This window comes from Ambystoma mexicanum, chromosome 8 (assembly GCF_040938575.1).
Source record: "Ambystoma mexicanum isolate Mex_15411 chromosome 8, UKY_AmexF1_1, whole genome shotgun sequence".
NCBI lineage: Eukaryota > Metazoa > Chordata > Amphibia > Caudata > Ambystomatidae > Ambystoma > Ambystoma mexicanum.
The window spans coordinates 688733512-688758906 of NC_090929.1; the positions used below are offsets into that span (position 1 = coordinate 688733512).

Sequence of the window (25395 nt, forward strand, 5' to 3'; positions counted from 1 at the left end):
GTTGTTGGGTTCCCCCGCTGCCCCCTTCTTCAGACCTATTAAAATCTGTTCCGGTGGTCTACTCCCACCCTTCCTGTATGCCTGATCTTGTGCCTGTCGCACTTCCTCCGAAAATTGTTCACTTTTGGGACACCTCCACCACATGTGCTCAGCTGTGCCCTCCACCCCGCACCCTCTCCAACACTCTACCGAAACCCCTGGATAAATTCTGTGTAGACGCGCCGGCGTGTAGTGCCACCCATATAGTACTTTATACCAGGCTTCCTGTAGCTGGGAGGCCTTGGCCATTTTAGGAATTTTCCTCTATAGCCTCTGCCACTCCTTCTCGATTTCCCTCCCTATTGTCTGTTCCAATCTTGCCATGTATGGCCATTGCTGCCTGGGGATTGCGTCGTCTAGTATTCTGTATAAATTGGAGATCAGCCCCTGGACCAGTCATTAGACACTTAAGAATTTCTCGAATGTGGTGACCTCTCTGGAGGCCATTTTCTTGTTTTCCGGTTGAAGCAGCCAGCGGCGTAACTGAGCTTATCTGAGCTTATCTGAGCCTCTCCCCTTCGTCAATTGCGAATGAGTTTTTACACTCCGTGAAAGACAGTCTCCCCCTCCTGAAACATGTCCCGCATTCTTTTGCATCCTCCCTCCTGCCACTTGCTGAACGCTCCTTTCTCAGTTCCTCCAGGTGTGAATTCCCCATTACTGAAGATAAGTATGAAGGGAGACGGGAAGGATGTGATTCCCCTCTTTTTCACAATCTATCCCTGTTCTCTGCCATTAGGCTTGTTCTAGTACTTTCATACATATGTTTAGGTCTGTGTTTTTTCCGCAGCCAAAGTACCTCCTCTAGGTTATGCTTCGTCACTGCCCTGTCCATACCTACCCAAATCTTTTCCTCGCCTTCGTGTAGCCACTGCCTAATGACCCGTAGCTGTATTTCTTCATAGTACTGTCTGAGGTTTGGGAGGGCTAGCCCCCCCTCCCTCCTGGGGGCCTCCAGCAGGAGTCTGTTAATCTTTGCCCTCTTCCCTTCCCAAATGAACTCATTTGTCAGGGAGTGTAGCTCCCTGAAGGATTTCGTCGGCACTACCTGTGGGATGGCCTGAAATGGGTACAGCAGCTGTGGCATTGTGACCATTTTAACTGCGGCCAACCTCCCCATCCACGAGATCCGTAGGGGAAGCTATTTATGTAGGTCTTTCTTTATTCCTTCCAATATGGGGAGCTAGTTTGCTGCGTGCCAGCCCTTAAGTGTCGGGGTAATCTTGACTCCAAGGTACCTAATTCCCCCTGGTGACCATACAAATGGGGTCTCGTTTTTTACTCTGTTGCGGACCACCATTTCTAGGGTTAGGTTCATCAGTTCCGACTTACCCATGTTAATGCACAGGCCTGATGCTTCCCCGAATGTCTCTAATAAGTCCCTACTTGCCCTAATGAATTCTAGAGGGTTAGTTAATGTAAGCTGCATGTCGTCGGCAAATGCTGCTAGTTTATGCTGTTTCCCTCCAAAGGGAAAGCCGTGTATGGTATCTTTTTCCCGTATTGTTTGTAGGAGGGGTTCTAGGTATAGTGCGTTTCGTAACAGGGAGAGGGGGCATCCTTGTTTTGTGCCCCTACTCTGTCTGAATGGGTTTGACATGGTCCCGTTCACTGTCACCCGTGTCATTGGTTCCTGATAGCTAGCCTGCACCATTTTTAGATAGTTGCCTCCCAATCCCATCTTCTCCATGAACTGAAACAAGGAGGACCATTCCACGCTGTTGTGTATTGCTATTTTAGTAACTATGTATTTGTTCTGGTTGTTTTAATGTGGTTTACTGATTCCTGTGTCATCTATGTATTTGATACTGGATATTGAAAGGGAGTTCATTTTATTGTATACTTTTATGTTACTATTTTAGACTTCTGTAATGTTTTTTTATCTTTGTACCTAAAGAACAACAACGAATAAAGGCATTATCATGATGATTGAGAGCTAATTGGCTTTTCTTAAGCCTCTTTCTCTGCCATTTGCCCAGTATAGCCTGTAAGTCATATGGTTGTGTTGAGGAGTGTCTGAATTCCTTAAGCAATCGAGCACAATGGGGAAAAAGTGAGAAACTCAAGTCACTTTGATGTCACTTCCTGACCTGATGTCGAGGACACTCGATGTCACAGGACACCCCCTAGCTGTCAGAGGTTTGCTTCTGAAATTGTGCTGCGGACTCAGAAGACATCTAAGATGAGGAATTTGTGTGAGGAACATCCATCAGAAAACATTACTGGAGAATTTGCTCTTCTATTAAAGTACTTTTCAACAAGGCTGACCTTCACACTGCTGTTTGCAACACCACAGGAACTCTATTCTTGTATCACACACAACATTAAAATTGTCCACCCTCACTGTGATCATATCTAGTCACTTGGACAGCATTCCACTGATGTGTTCAAAAGAGGTTGGTGTATCCACATTTGGACAATATGCATGCAGGATCTGGACCCTTTGCTCCGTTATTCTACTAAGCACACACTCCAGCGATCATGGTTGGCTACTACCTTTGCTCGGATAAACAGTGTTTTGTGGATCGTAATGGCCATGCCCCTAGCATATCCTGAGTATGAGGCTTACAATGTGTTAGTTCCCGAAGCAAATGCTACATTATCCGTTGAGGAAGGCAGTAAATAGTTACCTTGCAAGCACGATATTTGTGCATCAGCCAAAACCTTTCACATGTTTTGACAATTATGCAGCCCTCAAATAATCCTTAAGGTGAGGTACCGGGTCAGCTATCCTCCCAGATACTCCACCACACTCCATCCAAGTAGTGTAAAATATCATGGTATTGACTGTATTATTGATTAGTTTGCCATAAGCATGTATTCAAGACCTCCTGCACTAGCACACTCTCCAACATGCATCGCACACCTCATAACCTGTAGGTCACAATCACAAAATATCCAACATAGCCATCTCTACCCACACGGACCCAACCCACATGTCATAACCTTGAGCTTAAAATGTGATGTCCAATTTTACTTATCATGGTGCAGACTGCACATTGATTGTGTTGTCATAAACACGTGTACAAAACCTTCTGCACCACCACATCGCCACACTTATTGCATCTGCTTTCGTGATGTTTGTAGTTACCCAATTGATCCAACAATATCTACACCCCCACCCATACTGTCAGTAATGTATCCTATTGCCCAGAATGGGACAGCAAGTCAAGGTGCAACTTTCAGGAAGTTACTCGCTATGGGTACCGGGTCGGCTATCCTCCCAGATAATCCACCACACTCCATCCAAGTAGCGCCATAAAGCATATATTTGCATCTTTCAAGTATTCTAGTACCATTTAATGATGAAAGCAAATATCTTGTTAACAACGTCCACCTTCTAGCAGTAGTTGTTAAGCAAGAGTACAATAAACCATGTGGGAGCTGTTTGCTTAATCTATTGCGAATGGTCTTGCATCATAATTCAGGCTCACTGCCAACCACTTGGCTTTTGGAATGTTCCAAAGGATCCATATTGTTACCAAAGCTAACTGAGTGTTTTCATCATTCTACTCTGCCTTTTGTCAAGCAAACCACACTGCATCGTTCTGGAGGAGTGTTGTCTCTGTACAAAAACTCTAATAAGTAAATAAGTCTTTCACCTATGTACAGCCTTACATTTTGTTAAATGACATTTCTATGTATGCCATGTCATTCGCAGATGCATTGTTCAGGAATGTTGTGGCACCCAGAAGTCCCAACTCAGCTGGTGCTCTCCTCTGAAGATGATCGCATGCCTGTCATTCAGATATGGGATCTTCGATTTGCTACCTCACCTTTAAAAATGCTTGAGAGCCACACAAGGTACGAACAACTGCAATTCCAGACCTTTCATATGCGTGGTGAATTGGCAGCAAAATGGGCAGATGATTCGTATAACACATTCTCCAGCATTGGATCTTTCATGGATTCACATGCTTAGAATATTCCCCGTCGTCAGACTGGGAACCCTCGTTACATTTATAAAGCCGTTTTTCCCTAGGAAAACTTCAACACTTTTGTGTCCTAACCACGTCGTTCTTGAGGCTGTCCACGCATGCCCCAATAGGACTTGGCCGTATAAATGCCCCGCCCCCGCGGCTCCCTTCATATTTCAACCGTCTTCCAAAGCAGTGGGATCACCTCGTCATCTATTGTTTTGTCAAGGTTGTTCATTTTATTTTTCCTAATGTCTGGAAAAGCTCTGTTCCGCCCGTGCGCTACGTGCAGGCTAAAGAAAGTGCATGAGGGGGATGGACATATGGACTGCATATATTGTCTACACCCTCACCACTCGGCAGACAAGTGCGACATATGTAAGGGCTTCTCCCAAAAGACTCTTCAAGACCGGAGTCGGCGGTTAGTGGCCTGGTTGAGCGATGGAGAGGGTGCGTACCCGCCTTCGGAGGTAGGCTCCACGCACAGAGTGGCCTCGGCATCAAGATCCTCAGGGGCACCACGCCGTTCGGCATCGGCCAAACCCCCTGTGAAGAAAACACGCCCGGCGGAGAAAGGGTCGTCGGAAAGCCATTCCGCAAGGGAGTCTTCGCTGAAGAAAACCTCATCACCACCATCGTCTAAGAAGGAGAGTAAGGAGAAGTCGAAATCCTCCTCCTCAGGTGATCACCATAGATCATCCTCGAGTAAAGAGTCCGAGAAGCACAGGTCAAGTTCATAAAAGGCGGGAACGCCTCAAGGAACTACGCAGGCACCACCGTCGTCGACGGCAGGGAGATCGTCGACTCCCTCACTACCAATGACGCAGTTGGTTTCGTCGATTGTTATGCCACAGATAGTGGCTACGACGACGGCTGGCCCAACCTTAGCCTCGTCAACAGAGATCCCGCAGGAAGCCTGGCGACCGGAGGTATTCGACCCGGTTTTACCGGAGTCCTTGCTGCAGCAAGAGGCGGCCTTGTCGGTGTCCTCTGTGGAAGAGGAGTGTGAGAGGATAGCTGGGCCTGCAGAGCTCGGGTTACAAGGGGTTAGCAAGTTAACTCTTTCCAGTGGAACTAATATTCCAGTTACAACCCCTCTTCTTAACCCGCAGTCAGTTCTATCACTAGAAGTTCTATCCACATTGCAGACCTTGTAAAGAAATTGGACGAAAGATTACTTCAGGTGGCAACTCTGACCAAATCGACAGTCGACGAACCTGGCCCTTCCCGTCAGCCAACTCCGACTATGTCGACGGCTGTACAGACGCGTGAGGATCTCGCAGGTGCACGCCAGGAGAAAGGGGAGCTGTCAGACTCAGAAGGAGGGTCCTTATCAGATGTTTCGTTGTCCCCCTCTAGGGATCCAACCTGGGAGTCGGAGGCAGAATTCGAACCCCCAAGGAGCCCAGCTCAACCGTCTCACCCCCAGACGACATTGGGTCTTTTCATGCCATGATGAGCAAAGCGTGTACCGAGTTTGGATTAGCTCAGGAGGAAGAGAAAAAAGACTGTTTTCTATTCGACCACATGAGGAAGAGAAGGAGGTCGGTTTTCTCGGTGACCATCCTGGATCATGTGTGGCAGGAGGGTTTACAGACGATGCGTCATCCTTTCTCGGAGCCCGAAATTAAAGGTAGGCTGGAGAAGAAATTTAAGGCTCCAGTATCCACCCCCAAGTGTCTATCCTCCCAACCAGCCTCAGACTCAGTAGTGTCGGCGGCGAGAAAAGCAAGGTCCCAGCACAAATGCTTGACCCACCCCGGAGAACGAGGCCAGGAGACATGATGCCTTTGGCAAGAAGGTGTTGTCGGTGGGGGCGATGACAGTAAAGGCCGCCAACTCTCTGGCTATAATGGCCAGATATGATGGAGAGATGTGGCACCGGTTGGCACCTATACTAGAGCATTTTCCAGAAGAACATAGGAAAGCGGCTATGTTACTCGTCCGAGAAGGTGAGGAGGCCTCAAATTATTCTATTAACATCACTGTGGACCTCGCAGAATCAGGATTTAAACAAGTCAACAGCGGGGTGGTTCTACGGAGGCAAGCATGGCTAAAATGCACCAACTTTAGAACTGACGTGCAATACAAGGTGCTGGATATGCCCTTTGAGGGAGACCTTCTGTTCGGCGAAAAGGTGGATGAGGCCTTAAAGGGCATGAAGGAGGACTCTGACACGGCGCGTTCTTTGGGTACCCTCCAGAGTGGAAGGAATTTTCGTTCTTTTCGCCCCTTTAGGGGAGCATCAGGGAACTCCCGATTCTCGGCATCAAAAGACAGGCCTTTCAATAGGCCGACGTACTCGTCGCAGAGCTACAGATGGGCCTCGCAAGCGGCGAAGCGTTGCCGAGACTACCAGACCTCCAGGAAGAAGACTGGCTATTCGGTGTCGTCGAGAGATAAGCCCAAAGACCAACAATGACGGGCGTCAGAACGTCCTGGGAGGCAGGGTATCGCATTGTGTCTGCGAATGGGAGCAAATAACCACAGATCAGTGGGTGCTGGACACCGTAAGTCTTGGACACTTCCTGCAATTCAAGAGCAACCCTCCGCATGTTCCACCAGCGTTTTTGGCTCAACCCCACCTGAGCGTGTTGCAACAGGAAGTAGTGCTTATGCTACAAAAAGGGGCTATAGAATTGGTCCATGCAACACAGAGGAGTCAGGGGGTTTATTCCCGATACTTTGTAGTAAAAAATCCAAACAGAAAATGGCGTCCCATTCTCGACCTTCGCGACCTCAACAAAATGTTGAAAAGGCAAACATTCAAGATGCTCACACTCCAGGAAGTGATCCGGTCTGTCCAAGGAGGGGACTTTCTGGCGTCTCTGGATCTTCAGGGCGTGTACTTCCACATACCAATGCATTGACGACACAAAGTGCCTAAGGTTTGTGGTAGGACGGACTCACTACCAGTTCACAGTGCTCCCGTTTGGACTAAAATCCTCTCCCAGGACGTTCATGAAATGTTTACCACCAGTTGCAGGTTGGTTGAGAAAGCAAGGCCATCACGTGTACCCGTACCTCGATGACTGATTGGTGAGAGGATCCTCTCCAATGGCAACTCAAACAAGTTTGCAAGCCACCATGCAGCTAGTACGACTGCTGGGATTTGCAGTAAACTTCGAGAAGTCTTTGTTGACTCAGTCGAGAAACTTGGTGTTCTTGGGTGCACAGTTCGAAACCCAGTCGGGGTTAGTAAAACCATCAGTCGGCAGAATCCACAGACTCAATCGGATGGCAGGTCAGTGGAGGTTCAATACCAAAGTGTCGGTGAGGAAATATATGTCGATTCTGGGCGCTATGGCGTCTTGCATTCCTCTGGTGAACAACTGCCGTCTGTTCATGAGGCCAATTCAAGAGTTCCTCGCGGATCGGTGGACCCAGATCCAAGGTCTCTGGTCAGACAAACTGATCGTCGACGACGACAAGCTCTTACGAGCTCTTTGATGGTGGCAGAGCTTTCAGAACCTATCCAGGGGGGTACCCCTGCAGGAACCGGAATTTCGCATGACCATAGTGACAGCCGCGTCCCTGACGGGCTGGGGAGCACATATAGGTACTCTCCAAACACAAGGTCGGTGGTCTCCCAGGGAATCTCGCCTGCACATCAACGTTCTGGAGTTGAGGGCAGTGCGCTGGGCCCTAAAATCTTTCCTGCAACACACAAAAGGCTCAGTAGTGAGAATATTGACAGACAACACGACAGCAATGTTTTACTTGAGAAAAAAAGGAGGCATGCGGTCTGGAACCCTTTCCACCAAGGCTCAGAAGGTATGGCATTGGGCTCTGAAGCATGATATAACCAGCGTAGTTCACCATCTCCCTGGAGTAAGGAATGAACCAGCGGATTCCCTCAGCAGAAAAATGGACCAGGTACACGAAAGGGAGATAGACAGCCTTCAGTTATCGAGGATCTTCGAGAAGTGGGGGCAACCCCCCCTAGATCTCTTTGCAACGAAGGAGAACAAAAAGTGCGAACAGTATGCCAGCAGGTGGCCACATAAGGGCTCTCCGGGGGAAGCCTTCTCCTTCCCGTGGACGGACAAGTTTCTCTACGCCTTTCCCCCATTTCCTCTCATACGGAGGACCCTACAATGGATTCGCAGATACAGTTGTCGGGTCATCCTAGTGGCTCTGTATTGCCCGAGGCAAGCGTGGTTTTCCGACCTGCTCCAACTGTCAGTAGAGCAGCCGATAACATTTCGGAAAAAAACGGCAGACCTCCTGTCCCGGGACAAAAAGGGACTGTGGCATCACGACCCGGACAGTCTCAATCTCACAGCTTGGCTCCTGACTTTTCGGAGTTTGGTGCCCTAAGCATTTCGTCGGATTGTCAGAGAATCCTGCAGGCCGCACAAGCTCCTTCCACGAACACATCGTATGCATGCAAGTGTAGAAGATTCTGTCGGTGGTGTCAAAGCCAGCCAGGATTGCACCCCTTGAATGTAACTCCGGAACAATTCTACCATATCTGTTGCATTAGGCAGAGAGCGGATTGTCTTTTTCGTCGATAAAGGTACACCTGGTGGCCATCTCAAGGTTCACGAGGAAAAGGCAGTCGTCTCCCTTGTTTAGTGATAGGCTGATAAAGCACTTCATGAGGTGTCTGTTCCGTACATTCCCTCCGATTAAGCGCTTTCCACCGACATGGGGTCTCAACTTGGTGTGAGCGGGGCTAATGAAAGCTCCCTTCGAACCGATGGCTTCCTCGTCTATGAAGTTCTGATCGTGGAAGTTGGATTTTCTAATAGCTATCATGTCAGCTCGACGGCTCTCGGAGATGCAAGCGTTGGTCATAGATCCACCGTACTTGAGGTTCTTTAACGACAAAGTGGTGCTGTCGACTAATCCTCATTTTATTCCGAAAGTGCCTACTGTTTATCATAAACATTCGTCAATTGTTCTACCTACCTTCTTCGCAACTCCATTAGCTGTGGAAAAAGCCCTCCATACTTTGGACGTGAAGAGAGCTCTGAAATTCTACCTTCATCGGTCCCAGCAATTCAGAACTACGCAGCAACTGTTTGTGGTTTATGGCCCGTCGACGAGAGGAAAGGCAATCTCAAAACAAGGACTAGCTAGATTGGTCTCGTCGACGATTGCTTTTTGTCACTCCAAGGCGGGAAAACTGCTGGAAGGACGTCTGAGGGCTCATTCCACGAGATCAAAGTCGTCCTCTGCGGCACTGTGGGCAGGGATTCCGCTGACAGACATTTGCCAAGCGGCCTCCTGGTCAGTGCCACACATGTTTACCCACCATTTCTGCCTTGAAAGGCAGCATGCAAACGATGTGCAGATGGGAAGAGCAGTCCTGCGCCATCTGTATCAGTGAGGTAAGCTCCGTCCAGCGGGAATGACTATATATATATGTTTATACGCAAATATATATATATTTGTGCTTCTTTCCATATGTGTAGATATGGGTAAAGATACGTACATATATGCTTGTACTTTTTTTGTATTTTTTATTTTTAGATTTCTTTATTGGTTTGATACATGAGGTAACAAAAAAACGATATCGTTAGAGATTGGTCAAGCATATCAAGGTAATAACCACAACCCCACCCTCCCCCCACCCACGAGACCACGGTTAGTTCACTGTTCCTCTCGAGTCCGTGCCCAGGTCCGGGCAACCCTCTCCACTCAGCTCACTATCATCCACCTCTGGGTGGAGCAAGGGCACCGTCAGGGCAACCCAATGGTGTAGTTCCTCGCTGGAATCTAGTCTCTGCACATGCATAGCCATTTCCCACGCCGCGGTTTCAGCTGTAATCCACTTCGTAAGGTCTCCCCACCATAGGGACATATGCGGACCTCTGGGGCTTTTCCACCCCATGGCAATACGTCTTTTGGCCGTTATGTATATAAGATCTGTGAGCTTGGTTAGGGGTTTGTTCTTCCTGTTTCGCCTATATCTGCCCAGGATACAGGCCGTAGGCTCGTCCACCTCAACTTCGATGTCTGCGCCGGCCACTCTCTCCTTCACTTGTGACCAGAACTCCCTAATCACTGGGCAGCCCCAGAACATGTGAGCCATTCCTGCCCTGGGCTCACTGCATTTGGGGCATAATTGGATTCCAGCACCTGTGAATCTTGATATGGCTTCAGGTGTGAGGTATGCTCTATTGGTGATGCACATCTGGATAAGCTGCAAGCAGGCGTTTCTGGAAACTTTCTTATGGTAGTGGGTTATATCACCCCAATCTTTGTCTTCAAAAACAAGGCCCAGTTCAGTTTCCCACTTACTCCTGCATTTAAGGTCGCCCCTGGTCGTACCCCACAACAGGGCCTCGTAGATTTGTGAGGTTTCATGGCGCCCCTCAGCGGAGTTCAGTATCGTTTCAATGCATTCATTTTCCTCAGTCAGGTCGGCAGCGACCGTCCGTCTCTTGTTCAAGGCCTGCACGACCACCCTGTGCAACAGGAACTGTCCTGCCGGAAGGCCCGTGGCCTCACAGAGTTCCGAGAAAGTTAAGATTTCCTGTTCTTGGATCATGTCCCCCAAGTGTGGCCACTCCGAGGGGCTCCCATTGTGTGTGTGTTTCAAGTTGCCCCCAAGAGTGATTAGCCATAAGTGCAGCAATGGGGATCAGTGGGGAGAACGGGTCCTCCGACCCAACCAGCTTGCAGGCCCTTTTCCAAAGCCGGATCCCGAGCTTAGTGAGGTAAGGGCAGTGTCTCATAGCACCCTCCCTGGCCCACAGTATGTCTCTTAGTAACAACCGGGGAAGGGCCGGTTGGAGGAGGCGAGTGTCTGTCGTGCTCTCATCGGCCATCCATTGCGTGACATGTCTCAGCTGGCAGCAAGGAAGTAAAGCTCAAAATTGGGGATCTTCAGTCCGCCCCTTTCGTATGTTCTTTGGAGAGTCTCCAACGCCACCCTGTGCCTACCTCCCTGCCAGAGGAAGCCCCTACAGAGTTTGTTGAGATCTTTGAGGAATAAGGGGGGGATGTTGAAGGGGACGTTAGTGAAATTATGTAGTAGGCGGGGAAGGGCGACCATTTTAAGGAGACCAGCCCTCCCGGCCATTGAAAGCAGGAGCCGACCCCAGAATTCCATGGATTTCGTGAGTGTCTTTGGCCCTTACGGTATTAAGGATATGTTCTGTGCCGGGGTTATGGTGTATGGTTATCCCCAAATATTTGAAAGATGTTGCCTGCCATTCGAGATCTAGAGGGGGGAGGGATCTGTATTCATCACTGCTATGTGCTGCATGGGGGTAAAGGCAAGATTTGCTCCTATTAATCTGGATCCCGGTGTGCTTGTGGAAGCAGTCCAGGGTTTCCAAGATGTAGGGTAGGAGGTGCTCAGGGTCTTGAAGGTACAAAAGGGTGTCATCAACGTACATAGAGATGAGGTGGGTCACCCAGTCTATCTTAATGCCTCCCTCCCCGTATTCCTGTCTCAGGTAGGCCGCCACTTGTTCCGCGGCAAGCATGTATAACGTGGGGGACAGAGGGCACCCCTGGCGGGTGCCCCTGTGTAGGGACTATTTAGCGGAATAGGTTTTGTTGGTGCGTACTCTCGCGGTGGGGTTAGCATAAACTAGCTGGGTCCACTTTAGAAATACCGGTCCTATCCCCATTTTGGCCATGGTAGCATATAACCAGTCACACCTCACGGAATCAAAAGCTTTGGTGGCATCTAATGACGCCACTGCAAGTTTCTGCGGCCTTCCCTCAGTACTGTAAATGACATGATGTAACCTGCGCAGGTTCTCAGTGATGCAACGTCCCGGGACGTATCCAGTTTGGTCTTGATGGATCAACAGTGGGATTACTCTGCACAGTCTATTCGCAAGCAGGGCAGTAAGGATCTTGCCGTCTACGTTTAGCATAGAGCGGGACCTGTATGAACCACAATCTGCCCCGTCCCTCCCTGGTTTAGAGTAAGGGTATAATCACGGCCTCACTCATGGAGTCCGGGAGGTTGCCACACTCGAAGGCCTCATTAAAGACCTGGGCCAATATTGGGTTAAGTGTTTCCTCATAGGTATTGTAAAACACCCCCGGGAGACCATCCAAACCCGGGGTTTTCCCAGCTGGTTGCGATCTAATTACCACCCTGACCTCGTCGGGGGTGACGGGCTCGTCAAGGGTCTCAGCCATTTGCGAGTCTAATTTAGGTAGATCAAGGGTGTCCTTGATCCTGGTGTCAGAGGGGGGGCATGGCTTCGGAGTACAGGCTACGGTAGAAGTCGGTAAAAACCGAATCGATTTCTTGTTGGGTATGCATGGCGGTGCCGTCAGGTGTGAGTATGTGGCAAATGGGTGGCCTGGGGGTCTCCCTTTTATAGAGCCAAGCTAAGAGTTTCCCTGGCTTGTCTCCCGGAGCATGGATTCTCTCCGTGTGCTTGGCGTAGCTCAGTTTACCGAGGGATTCCCTATCAGTTAGGCAGGTTTATCTAAGTTCGGCAATTTTTTGTAATTGGTCAGGGGATGGGTCAGCCCTGCCTTCGAGCATACTCAGGTCCCTCTCTGCGCGCTCTAGGAAGGATGTAATGGATCTCTGGGCACCCCCAACTGCTGCGATCATCTCGCCCCTCATGACCACCTTGTATGCTTCCCAAGTTGTGCTCAAGTATTTAACGCTATGCAAATTTTGCCAATATTCCTCAGTACAATCTTTTATGCGTTCCTGGAATGCAGTATCAAGTAGGGCCTCAGCCCTCAGCCTCCATGTGGGTACAGGGGGTTTAGGCGGGAACACCTCCCAGGTTACCAATAGGGGAGAGTGATCAGACAGCACCCTAGGCAGGTAGCGCGCATCAACAAATATGGACTGTTGTGTTAGGATGAGAAAAATATAGTCCAGCTTGGTGTGTACGGCGTGAGGTGGGGAGTAGAAGGAATACTTGCATTGCATCCGGGTGCTGGACCCTCCAAAGATCACTGAGTTGCAACTTTTGGATTAGTTTGGAAATTATTTTGGCCGGAGGGGAGAGGCGATCCTGTTTGTTATCTGATCTGTCCAGTAGAGGGTCAAGGGTACAGTTGTGGTCGCCCCCCCCCCCCCCCCATATCATAATTCTGTCCATATACAGGCTGAGTCACGTATAAAGGGAATGGAAGAAGGCAGTCACGTCATGGTTGGGTGCCAGGCATACCTCTTTGCCCTCGGTGGAGCCGCACACCACCACCATCCTACCCTCTGTTTTAGTGCTAGTAAGTCTGAAAGGAACAGTGGGGGCAATCCAAATCAGAACCCCTCTGGCGTAAGAGGAGTAAACCGAACCTATTAGGGTACCACGCCAAGTTTTGGCCAGGGCTTCCAGTTCCTTGGCAGTTAAGTGAGTCTTTGCAGCATGGCGATTCCGATCTTGCATCTCTTCAAGTAGGTTTGGACACGCCGTTGTTTAACGAAGCTGTTAAGGCCTCTGACGTTCCATGGAACGACCCTTATTGTGTCAACCATAGTCGTTGTGTGGTTTATTGTATGTAACAGGTGGAGCTTGAGGTCTTGATGGTGCTGCATTGCGTGTGGATGGTTCCCGTGGTCTCGGTATTTCCCAGTTTATGTTCCCAACTTGTGCAGAAACTCCCCGATTCCCACCCTCCCCTTAACTGTGAAATCCCCAAACATAGAACTGACCCAGCGAGGTCACCCTCGTTATGACTGTCCTGTTTCTGCTCTGTCGGACTGTGCATTGGTCTCCAGGTGCCCTAAGGGTGGGTATATATACCCAAAAGGAAGAAACTTTCCAGGGGGTGGAGTTAACTTGGACTCCGGGTCTCCGCATGGAGGATCCATTCAGCTGTGTAGAGGCTCAAGAATATATAATTCCCACCAAGATGACAGGAGGAGTGTTATCTCGGTCTCCGCTTCTTTTCCTCAATATCAGGGATCTGTAAACCGTCCATCCAGTCCCTGGCCTGAGCCGGAGTGTCGAACAGGTGTGCCTTATTGTTATGCAGCACTTTAAGCCTAGAAGGATACAGGAGCATATAACGCAGCCCGGCGGCTTTCAATCTGGCCTTCGTGTGTATGAACTGCGCTCTGTTCATTTGGACCTTAAAAGTGTAATCAGGCATTTTAGCAGAGTTCCGTTGGATTTAGCCACCTGCTCGGGAAAAGGCCAGAATAACTTCTCGATAGTTGAGAACTTTCGCTATCACTGGCCTGGGTGGGGCCCCAGGTGGTTGTTTCTTAGCCAGGGATCTGTGGGCCCTTTCGATGGTGAAGCCTTGGGAGAGTTTTCCAGCTCCCACCTCCTGTAGCAAGAGGTTCTCTATGTAGTTAGTGGGGTCGGAGCCTTCGGAACCCTCTGGCAGCCCGAGGAGACGTATATTGTTCCGGCGAGCCCTCCCTTCCGCCTCCTCGGCTCTGTCCTCCAAGTTTTTGACCCTTTGCTGAAGCTCATCGACGTCTCGAAGGAGGTGAGTTTTGGATTCAGTGTTTTCCCGGACTTGTTTCAAGCGCCTCGGTCCTGCCGGCCAGGGAACGGACGTCCTGAGATATATGCTTGTACTTAAGCGCAGGTAGTGTTTGTGTGTGTGTGTGTGTGTATATATATATATATATATATATATATATATATGTGTGTGTGTATATATATTTCTGAGGCTTGTGGAATCTGCTTAGATCACATGCTGTGCATAGGCCGACATCTAGTGGAAGCTGCAGAGTATTAGTTTGTTTTTCGAAACTCGAAAATGGACGTCGACACAGGGCGTGCCAGTAATACTATCCCTAGTGTGACGTCCACTGTACCCAAGATCCCTCACGCGTCTAGGATCCTCAGATTGTTTTTTTCCGCCATACTGGTCGGAAGCATTTTGCGGTGTCCCCTGGCCTTAGCCATACTTTTGCTAAAATATTAATTTATTTGCATCCTTCCCCATCCCAACGTCGAACTTCGACACTCGACGCCGGCTGGAGAAGAAATCGACCGTCGGCTGCTGCACGACGGATTTGGGCCTCGGAAGGCCTCTGGCCTCGGCCCGGGCCTTGGAAGGCCTCTGGCCTCGGCCCTGCAAGTAGGGAGAATGGGGGGGTTGTACATACTCTACACTCTTGGTATATAGGTACACCTTATACATTTCCTACACTTAACAGCCCGCTGCCTCAAGGTGCGTATGGAGGGTACCCCTTTTCAATTCTGCTCCAAGTGCAATCGCAAATACCCTTGGGTCGACAGGCACGCCACGTGCAATCTCTGCTTGCCGAGGGACCACCCCGAAGCTAACTGCAGAGCGTGCAGTAGGTTTAAACCTAAGACACTTAAGGACCGTTGGACGAAGCGTTGGGCCCAGCACGCCAGGCAAGCGGCCATGGCAGCGGAGGGCGCCTTCAGCGACGCCGTACTTTCGGAGGGCGAGGGCATTATGGCGTCGAAAGACAGCCGAGCGCAAGTCCCCGACCTCGGAAGGTCGTCCGGCAGGGCGGCTATGGGGAAGACCCCCGGCGATACAAGCGCTTCACACACCACACACACTAAACACACAAAGTCCAACCGAGACTCGACGACGTCGAGTTCTCGGAAAGAGGCACAAACAGAACGGTCCGATTTCCTCTGGGCGTTCTCGATCGAGATTGCCGCATGACTCCAGGCAATCATCCACTCTTGCCAAGAGTGCCTCGCTCCCTAGGCTAACAGAAGTTCGATCGTCGGAGGACGAAGACGACTTCCACCCCCAGGCCGCGCTCCAGGAGTCCGAGCCCGCAGACAAAATCAGCGTGGCCCCACGCTCGAAGGACAGGGACCCTACCCCCGATCCTCGACGCCAGGCGTCGAAAACCTCCGGAGCCACAAAAGGACAGGGAAAACATTTTTCCACTCACGGGGCGGGGGGAAAACAGCAGAAGAAGCAGCCTTTGCACTCTTGCACACCTGTGAAACGCACCACTCCCCCTAAACAGACAGACAAGACCAGGTCTGCTGATATGTCTAAAACCAAATCTACTCAAGATAAATCCCCGAGACTTGCTGAGAGAGTCATTCCCAGTTCCAAAAAATTGTCTAGTGAAGACCTAGATAGGGTCATGTCAAGGATGTCTTCTTTGGCTGATTTTTACGATAAAAATCCAGACCATTTCCTTTCGTATGATCCACAAGGGGCGACACCCTCAGGCTCTAATGATCCTATCCCCCCGAGTAAGAAGCCCCGGTTTGAAACTCCGATGAGGTCTACAGACCCCTTCGAGGTACAACCATACTCAAGACCATACTCACTGTATCAAGGAGAGGCTTCCTTTGGTGAGAACCAAGAATTTGGCATGGTAGAAGAGCAAACCGGGACGGGATACTATGGGGATGATGAGGACCAGGAAGAGGAAGACCCTGAAACCTACAGAGTAGATTCCCCGGTAGAAAACGAAGCCCCGGTTACCGACTCCCCTGTCGATAACCAACCCCTCCTAAACGAGGTTCTCGCACGTGCAGCAGAACATTTCCATATTGACACCCACGGTGTCCAGGAGGAGAGGGACTTTGCAGAGGAGTTAGTGGGAGAAAGGAGGCCTGTTGCCCAGACCATCCCGATCCTTAAGTCCATCCAGCGAAGAATAGAACCGTCCCTGGTGAACCCGAACCTCACCAGAGCAGTCAATCCCAGGGTTGAAAAACCTTTCAGGGCAGCCCAGTCTGACCCTCTCTATATAAGAGGACATCTGAAGCCAGACTCCCTAGTTGTCACTAACACTCGTAAGAGGGCTGGAGCACCCTTGTCATCGTCTGAAGCTCCTCCCAACAAGGAGAGCAAAAAACTATATGGTTTCGGCAGGAAAGTAGCCTCAACGTCCGCCTATCAAGCAAGAATTGCAAACTCCACCACCCTGTTGGCCAGCTACAACTGCCATCAGTGGGAAGAAGTCGTGGCACTCATAGCCTCTGCTCCTGAACCTTTAAAAGGCCCGTTAGCTCGGATTTCCGCAGAGGGTAGAGCCGTGTCTGGTTGCATTTTGAAAGCAACCTTTGACGCCGCGGACAACGCAGGCAGATTGATAGCAGAAGGCACTGTTATCAAGAGACATGCGTGGTTACGGCAGTCTGGTTTTAAGGCAGAAACCCAGGCATCATTGTTGGACAAACCGGTGGAAGCCGATCTGTTGTTTGGTAAGGCGGTCGAAGACGCACTGAAGAATGCCAAGGACGAATACGAGACACTCGAGTCCCTTGGCCAGTTAACCAATAAACCCCCTAACCAGAGAGGGAATAGTAATTTTCGTCGCCCACGTGGCCAAAATTCCCAGAGAGGATCTAACTATTCCCAGGGGCAGGGTACACAGTGGAACGCCGCCAACAGTCTACCCAGGGTTACGGCAGGGGTAATAGGAGAGGTCGTGGTAAAGGCAGAGGCAGCCTCAGCAAGGGAGGCGGCACGCCTCCACCAAAGCAGTGACGCTCAGTTCAGGGTCCCTTCTCACGCAGCCCCAGTAGGGGGACGCATTTCCAACTTCACCCAGGCTTGGGAAGGGATCACATCAGACAGATGGGTGCTGTCAACAGTATCCGCAGGGTACTGTATAGAACTACTGCAGCGTCCCCGGAACCATCCTCCATGACAAAGAGTACACTCTTTAGAACATCAGAAGATTCTCCTCGAAGAGATTGCCATTCTGCTAGAAAAGGATGCGATAGAACTCGTCCCGGGACACCAGGTAAACAAGGGTATTTATTCAACTTACTTCCTTGTGCCAAAGAAAGATTTGACAATGCGCCCAGTATTGGACTTACGGCCTGCCAACAAGTATGTCAAGCCCCAAAAGTTTCGTATGACTACGCTACAAGAGGTAATCCCCCTCCTAAAAAAGGGGGATTACATGGCAACTTTGGATATGAAAGATGCTTATTTTCATATTTCCATGTTCCCAGCGCACAGAAGGTACTTGCGCTTCAAGGTGGACAGTCGACACTACCAATTCAAGGTACTGCCCTTTGGGATAGCTTCAGCACCAAGGGTATTCACCAAGGTACTGGCGGTGGTGACTGCACACCTACGCAGGGAGGCAATCCCGGTGTATCCTTATCTGGACGACTGGCTCATAATGGGGGAAACCCCAGTAATTTGCAGGACAAACATTCAAAGGACTATCGACCTCCTCCACGAGTTAGGCTTCTCAATCAACGAGAAAAAGTCAAGCCTGGTGCCAAGCACCTCCAAACAGTTCCTAGGAGCAATCCTAGATACTCGAGAGGGGTTGACCTTTCCTTCAGAGGAAAGAATTCGGAATATACTACTGCAAATTCCGCATTATCAGTCCGGTCGCCAAATAACGGTACGCAAAGCAATGCGTTTACTGGGCATGATGGCGTCATGTATTTACCTGGTCCCCCACGCGCGCCTGCGCATGCGTCCCATGCAGGAATGGTTGGCGAAACAGTGGTCTCAGGCAAGCGGTCAGTGGGACGATCTAGTGGTCGTTTCGCCAACACTTGTACAAAGCCTTCACTGGTGGACAAGAGAGAATCTGTCCGGGGGAAACCCTTTTACGATCCCGAGATACAGGCGGTAGTCACTACCGATGCATGTCTGACGGGGTGGGGAGCTCACAATCTCCACCACACAGCTCAGGGTCTCTGGTCTCCCTCAGTGGCCAAGAACCACATCAACCTGCTAGAACTTCTGGCAGTATTCAGAGCGCTTCAAGCGTTCGAGCCCCACCTACTAAACCTGTCAGTGCAAATCCGGACGGACAGCACAACAGCCATGTTCTACCTGAACAAGCAAGGAGTGTCTTGTTCGCCAAATCTGTCCAAGCTTGCCCAGAAAATCTGGATATGGGCCCTCGGACGGAACATCTTCCTGTCATCACAACATGTTCCAGGGGAGCTCAATTCCCTAGCGGATGCTCTGAGCAGATACTCCCTCCCAGAGGAACACGAATGGGTTCTACACAGAGAGGTCGTAGAATATATCTTCTCTGTGGGGTTTCCCCACTATAGACTTATTCACCACAAGCGAAAACAGACAATGCCCTGGATTTGCATCCAGGTTCCCCCAACCAGACTCCCAGGGGAACGCCCTGTGGATGAACTGGTCAGGGATGTTTGCGTACGCTTTTCCACCAACTCCTCTCATCAGGAAAGTGGTGAACAAGATGAACAGAGAATCGATGACGCTCGTCCTAGTTGCTCCCATGTGTGCAAGTCAACCGTGGTTCCCACACCTACGCAAGATGGCGGTGTGCGAGCCCATCAAACTTCCAGCCTGGTACAACCTTCTGTCCCAGCACCAAGGTCAAACAGTGCACCAGCAACCCAACTCAATGAACCTGGCAGCATGGCTCCTGAGGTCATAGAGTTTGGACATCTCAATTTACCACAGAGGTGTATGGACATCCTAAAGGAATCTAGGAAACCAAACACAAGGCACTGTTACTTTGACAAGTGGAAGAGGTTCGTTATCTGGTGCCAGAGTAGACAAATCAACCCTGTTGATTGCACTCCTTCCACTATTGTTACATACATTCTCCACCTGCTAGATGCAGGATTGGTTTTTAACTCGCTGAAGGTACACCTGGCAGCCCTGTCGGCATACACCACTTCCCATATCAAGGTCTCGTGGTGGAAAGTACCAGTAGTTAAAGCCTTCATGGAAGGAGTAAAGAGACTTCACCCTCCTATTTCAAACCCACCACCAGGGTGGGACCTTAATGTGGTGCTAGCCAAGCTCATGGGACCCCCTTTCGAGCCCATGCATAAAAGCAGTCTCAAACACCTGACTTATAAAACGGCCTTCTTAGTAGCTATTACTTCTATAAGAAGGGTCAGTGAAATTCAGGCTCTGCCAGTGCAGGATCCCTTCTTTACTGTCCATAAAGACAAACTGGTTTTACGCACACACCCTAGGTTCTCACCTAAGTTTATATCAAAATTCCATGTAAACCAGTCCATCAAGCTTCCGGCTTTCTTCCAGGACCCTCAAAGCTCGGCTGAGGTGAAACTACACACCCTAGATGTGCGTAGGGCGGTCCTCTACTATGTAAATAAAACCAGACCGCTAAGAAAAACAGATCAACTGTTTGTCTCCGTAGCTACAGGCAGAGAGGGGGATCGCGTCTCTAAAGGTGCCATCTCGAAGTGGATTATTAACTGTATCCAGCTGTGTTAATCACTCTCTGAAAGAACTCTGCCTTTCACGCCAAGAGCCCACTCTACTAGAGGCATTGGAGCCACTCTACATTTCATTGCAAATGTACCCCTTGACACCAATTGCAAAGCAGCTACTTGGAGCTCTATTCACACTTTTACTCAGCATTACTGCATTGACACCCATTCCAAGGCAGATACACAAGTGGGACAAGCGGTTCTAAGACACTTATTTGCTCATGACCCTTCTCACATCCCACCTCCTTCTTCAGGTACTGCTCGCTAATCTATGCACAGCATGTGATCTAAGCAGATTCCACAAGCCTCAGAAGGGATACATTACTCACCTTAATCGTATTTCTGATGCTTGTATCTGCTTAGATTCACATGCGACCCACCCTTCCTCCCCTCTGAGAGAAGGCGCATGGTTGCTTGTAGTCTTACCTTTCTATCTGCTTGGATTACCTGTACTCACGCTACTCCTCATGCTACCTCATGTCAGAAAAAATACAATCTGAGGATCCTAGACGCGTGAGGGATCTTGGGTACAGTGGACGTCACACTAGGGATAGTATTACTGGCACGCCCTGTGTCGACGCCCATTTTCGAGTTTCGAAAAACAAACTGTAATACTCCGCAGCTTCCACTAGATGTCGGCCTATGCACAGCATGTGAATCTAAGCAGATACAAGCATCCGAAATAAGATTACGGTGATATATATATAATTGTTTTTCTTTTTTTTAGTACATGTGTATATATGTGGGCACATGGGTATATAAAATATGTGATAAAATTGATGTTAATTGCATTCACACTGCCATATCAGAGTTACTGCTGTGCAATCTATTCTAAGCATGTGAATCCATGAAAGATCCAATGCTGGAGAAGGGAATAGTTTCTTACCTGTAACTCCATTTCTCCAGCATTGGTATCTTTCATGGATTCACATGAGCCCACCGGCATCCCCTGAATGCAATGTACACACTGTATTCCCCCCACGCTGCTTTGGAGGGGTTAAAACCTGAAGGGAGCCGCGTGGGTGGGGCATTTATACGGCCACGTCCTATTGGGGCATGCGTGGACAGCCTCAAGAACGACATGGGTAGGACACAAAAGTGTTGAAGTTTTCCTAGGGAAAAACGGCTTTATAAATGTACCGAGGGTTCCCAGTCTGACGACGGGGAATATTCTAAGCATGTGAATCCATGAAAGATACCAATGCTGGATAAATGGAGTTACAGGTAAGAAACTATTCCCTTGCTTTTGCAAACATCTTTAATAATGATTTTGCTCAATGTTTTGACTAATTGACATGCCAGAAAGTTTTTTTTAGTTTTCCTTCAAACTAACGTACAACTAGCAGACACTCAAATTGACCTTTTTTGTGAAAGCAGCATATTTTCTTTGCTGGAGTTAATTATTGTCTTGCTTCTTTAAGGGGGATCCTGTCCATCTCTTGGTGTCAAGCGGACCCAGAGCTGCTGCTCAGTAGTGCCAAAGACAACCGCATCCTGTGTTGGAACCCGAGCATTGGTGAGGTAGGTTCCTTGTTTTGGTGAAGCCATGTGGTCTTTGTTTTCTGGACTACGATTAGTTACTTCACACGCCATGCTGCCCTTCTCTATTGTGCTTAGTCTGGCATTTGGACAGCGGTCCATATAGAAGTGCGTATCAGGAAGTTCAAGTTTTTATTTTTATCGGGCACCAGTAACTAGCCAGTGCATGTTTCATCATTAACCAAATGTCCTTATGGCTTTCTGAAAAGCATTATTACTGATGATCCATCTGTTTTAAGAGTTCTCTGTGACTGCTAAAGAGCAACCATGTTGGGATTTGTGTAGTGTTGGAATTAGTCTGAATTGCAGAGATCAGGTTTACCTGTTGTCTGAAGTTCAATAGCACCCTGGGCGGAGTTGCTAGCAAATCAGGATGTCCAGAATGTGGGCTGTATTAACCAGTACAAGGCTGAGTTCTGAGCAGACTCAGGGTGTTGTCCCTTTACACAACACTATCCTTAATCGCTCACCTTGCACCCTCCAGTAGCGCCCACCACATGACCCACTAGCACCCACAATTAGCAGACGTGGATGCGGAAGGCTGGCTGTCCTTAGAAAAACAAAAATGTAACTTAAGAGATCGAAGAAACGACATTATAGGTCTCCATCCTCCTCTCCTGAACGTAGAGTCGGCTGCTCAGGTAAGTCGGATTTGAAAGCTGAATGGGACGCTTTCATACTTCAAATGTTAAAACTCTTTGAAACAGCGACCCACGGCTCTGTCAAAGGAAAAGAGGAAGTCACGACCCTGTCTCCCCTTCCAAGGCTGAATAAGAATCAAAGAAGGCTAAAACATACGCACTGTCGAGCCTGGGTGAAAAGCCGACGACAGCCCTCAAGACAAGGAGGCGCGCCCGGTCCTGAACCCTCGAAGACTCCTTAGAGTCGTGCCCGTCGATGCCAAAGATGTCGAAGCCTTCAACACCCTCAAAGGAAATTGAGAAATGTTTCAAGCCTTTAGCGAAAAAGTAATTTTTTGAGTCCTTTTCCTCTATTTTTGAGGAACATGAACCCTCAGATCAGGACACCCCACCTTTTGGCCTGGAATACGGAACACCCAATGTTCCTGAAGCTTTATCATCTGAGGAGTTAAGGATACAAGACTTGTATGAGAATCTTCAGAGTGCAAGTGGCCTGGACACGTCCCCTGAAATTGAATTTGGTAAGTCTTACCCATTTGAGCACACTGAGGCGTCATACAAACAGCTCATGAATAGAGTAACAGAATACCTGGGCTCGAGGAGACCAGTTGCACCCTTAGAACAAGATGACCTTGACAGACATTTTAGACAAGGGTCCTCAAAAAGAACATGTTTTACCCTTTCAGCTCTACAAAAGAGGGCCATGGCTGACTGGGTGTCTCCTGATACAAATCCTGCTGTCAGTAAGAATCTGAGTAAGAAATACAGACCCTCGAGCATTGATCCTGAAAATCTTTCAAGGGACCCTACACCAGGAAGCCTTGTGGTACAGGCCAACACTTCCGCATCAAGACAGGCTGCTTACCTACCTTACCTCCAGATGGGGACGACAATCATTTTGATGCACTAGCTAAGAACGTTTTTTCTGCTAGTAGTGTGGCTTTAACATCCATCAGTGCCACTTGCCCTCTAGCAAAATGAACCCACAGCTTGTGGGACTGTATTGCAATGACAGCAGATCATATGCCTGGAGCAAAGGGGAGTGGATGGGGAGGTTTCATGAATATTGTGAAAGATGGAAAAGACTGTACGAATCCCTCCAGTCAGGTTTGGACTCTGCCGATAGTGTTAGCAGAGCAATGGCGGCGAGCACAGTAATATGCAGGTTTGCGTGGTTGAGGAAGTCTGGCTTTGCCCGAGATGTCCAGTCCAGATTACTTAACATGCCCTTTTACGGCACTCAGTTGTTTGGCAGCAAGGCTGATGAGAGCCTGGAGAAATTAGACCTCTAAAACAGCGGCCAAGTCACTCAACCTTCTCACCCCACTGCACAGACTTGGAGGGGTAGGTCCTTTCGCTATTATTCCTCATTTGGAAGAGCAAGCGGACTGGCCAGTAAAGGAGGCCAGAGAAAATGTCCTTGTGGTGGACAAGGAAGGGGTGCTAAGTTCGCCGAGCAGTGGCTGCTTTACCCTCGGCCGCTGCCTCAAAACCACTCTGAGGCCTTAGTCCACAGGACTGTGAGAAACCTGAAGGTGTCTCCCTAATTACTACCCAGGGATCTGTCATCCAGGTGGATACGAACCGGCCATTGCTATTGGATCCAGTTCCTGGGGGTAGAATAGTGAGGGAGGATCACCTGGAAGGGGGTACTCAAGGAGTCGAAGTGGGACACAGACGGGTGAGACGCGTATCCCTTCTTCCAACACCTTTTCCTCCTACCACATAGGATATTCAGAAACAATGCCCCCCCCTTTTTTTCCACACGAACAATTTGGCACACCACGAAAGACAACAGACTAACACCAGAGCCATTTACCTGACATGTCCCAATACAAGGGTCAGGAAAAGTCGGGCAATGGACCAGAATCACACACACACCTGACGGCCCTTTCCCTTCCCCACAGGGATAAAAGTTGGAGCACGAGAGCACAGGACTAGCAAGCCAGACAGCACAACGACTCCACTATTCAAGTATGGCAGTTCAAGAGAAGGAAAAAGGCGGTGAGAACTGAAAGGGTGACAAGGAGAGAAGCGACCTTGGCCTTTCCGACCCAAGCACGCGAAGCCTCAGTGGAAGGAATCGTAAGATCACCAATATTAGCCAGCGTGTGTTGCAGCAGATGTCAACGGTACACAGGGACCTCCTTTGCTGATGACCAAGCCAGGGAGAGACTCTGGCCACTGTGGTACCGTCCTTGACTCTGAGACAAGAAAAGCCAAGCGGTTTATCAGTCGGAGGGCGAGCCGATAAGAAACTGAACTGTGTTAAACAAAAGTAGCCAACGGCTAATTGAAGAAAGGTACAAAGAACTGTTAATGCGAGAGGGGAAAACCAGCTGAAGAGAAGGCCGGCATCACGTGGGTGCTCACTCGAGAAACTCTGGGTGATTACCCTATTGTTGAAACTACTGTTACCAGAAGGCCTTGACAACGGGCCGAGAAAGGGGTCAAAGTGGTCATACAGGGGTCTAGCAAAATCCTCTGTACAGTCGAAAGTCTTTGACCGGCAGAATATTGGAAAGCTAACGGAAGTGAGTCCCACATCGAACGAAAGTAGAAGAAATTGTATGATTGATAAAAGTTGGCAAGAGTGAACCAGACGGAGGGATGCCGATGGAAAGGGGCGAAGCCTAAAGTCCTGATGAAGTGGATTGATAAAGGAGAACCTGACAGAGGAATGTCCGCAGTGAAGCATTTAAAAAGACATTAAGACTTGTGAATGCAAGGAAAGCCACAGTGAGCCCGACAGAGGGAGGCTGACGTTCAAGAGGGGTCTGAACCTGGAAGAGGGGGATCCAAGGGTGAAAAGTCATCACCCAATGAGCATTTAAAAAGGAACTTTTATTTTTTATTTTTGAATACATCAGGTCCTTGAAGGCAAGAGACTTTTAAGAGAAAAGAGACTTGACCATTAACGGTCCTCATAGCGGAGAATAGAACTGTCATCTCGTGCTGGGAAGCTCGAGAGTGTGCTGTGCTCAGGAGTCCCACCTTGTCCCGTGGGGAAGTGAGACCCCTGGTCACCCCATCCTTATCATTTGTGAACACTTCTTTATCTTCTTATGAATCCTATCCCACACTTTTTGTATTGAGTTGTAAGGACTGGCAATAGGACCTTAGATAAAATTGTAACAGTGACACCATGCAGGCATTTATACATGTGCCCTACAGCGCATGATCATCCATGTGATAATGCACAACCTA

At 49.2% G+C, this 25395-nt stretch overlaps 1 protein-coding gene across 4 annotated transcripts in view; it reads left to right on the forward strand.

Moving 5' to 3' along the window:
- SEC31B (SEC31 homolog B, COPII coat complex component) overlaps positions 1–25395 on the forward strand; it is a 2991081-nt gene that overhangs the window by 897544 nt on the left and 2068142 nt on the right. For 3 of the 4 annotated variants that reach the window (XM_069610491.1, XM_069610490.1, XM_069610492.1), the window contains 2 exons: positions 3701–3843; positions 21430–21529. In XM_069610491.1, the coding sequence (XP_069466592.1) occupies positions 3701–3843; positions 21430–21529 (243 nt within the window). The remainder of the gene's footprint in view (positions 1–3700; positions 3844–21429; positions 21530–25395) is intronic. The other variant, XM_069610493.1, reaches the window with a different exon arrangement.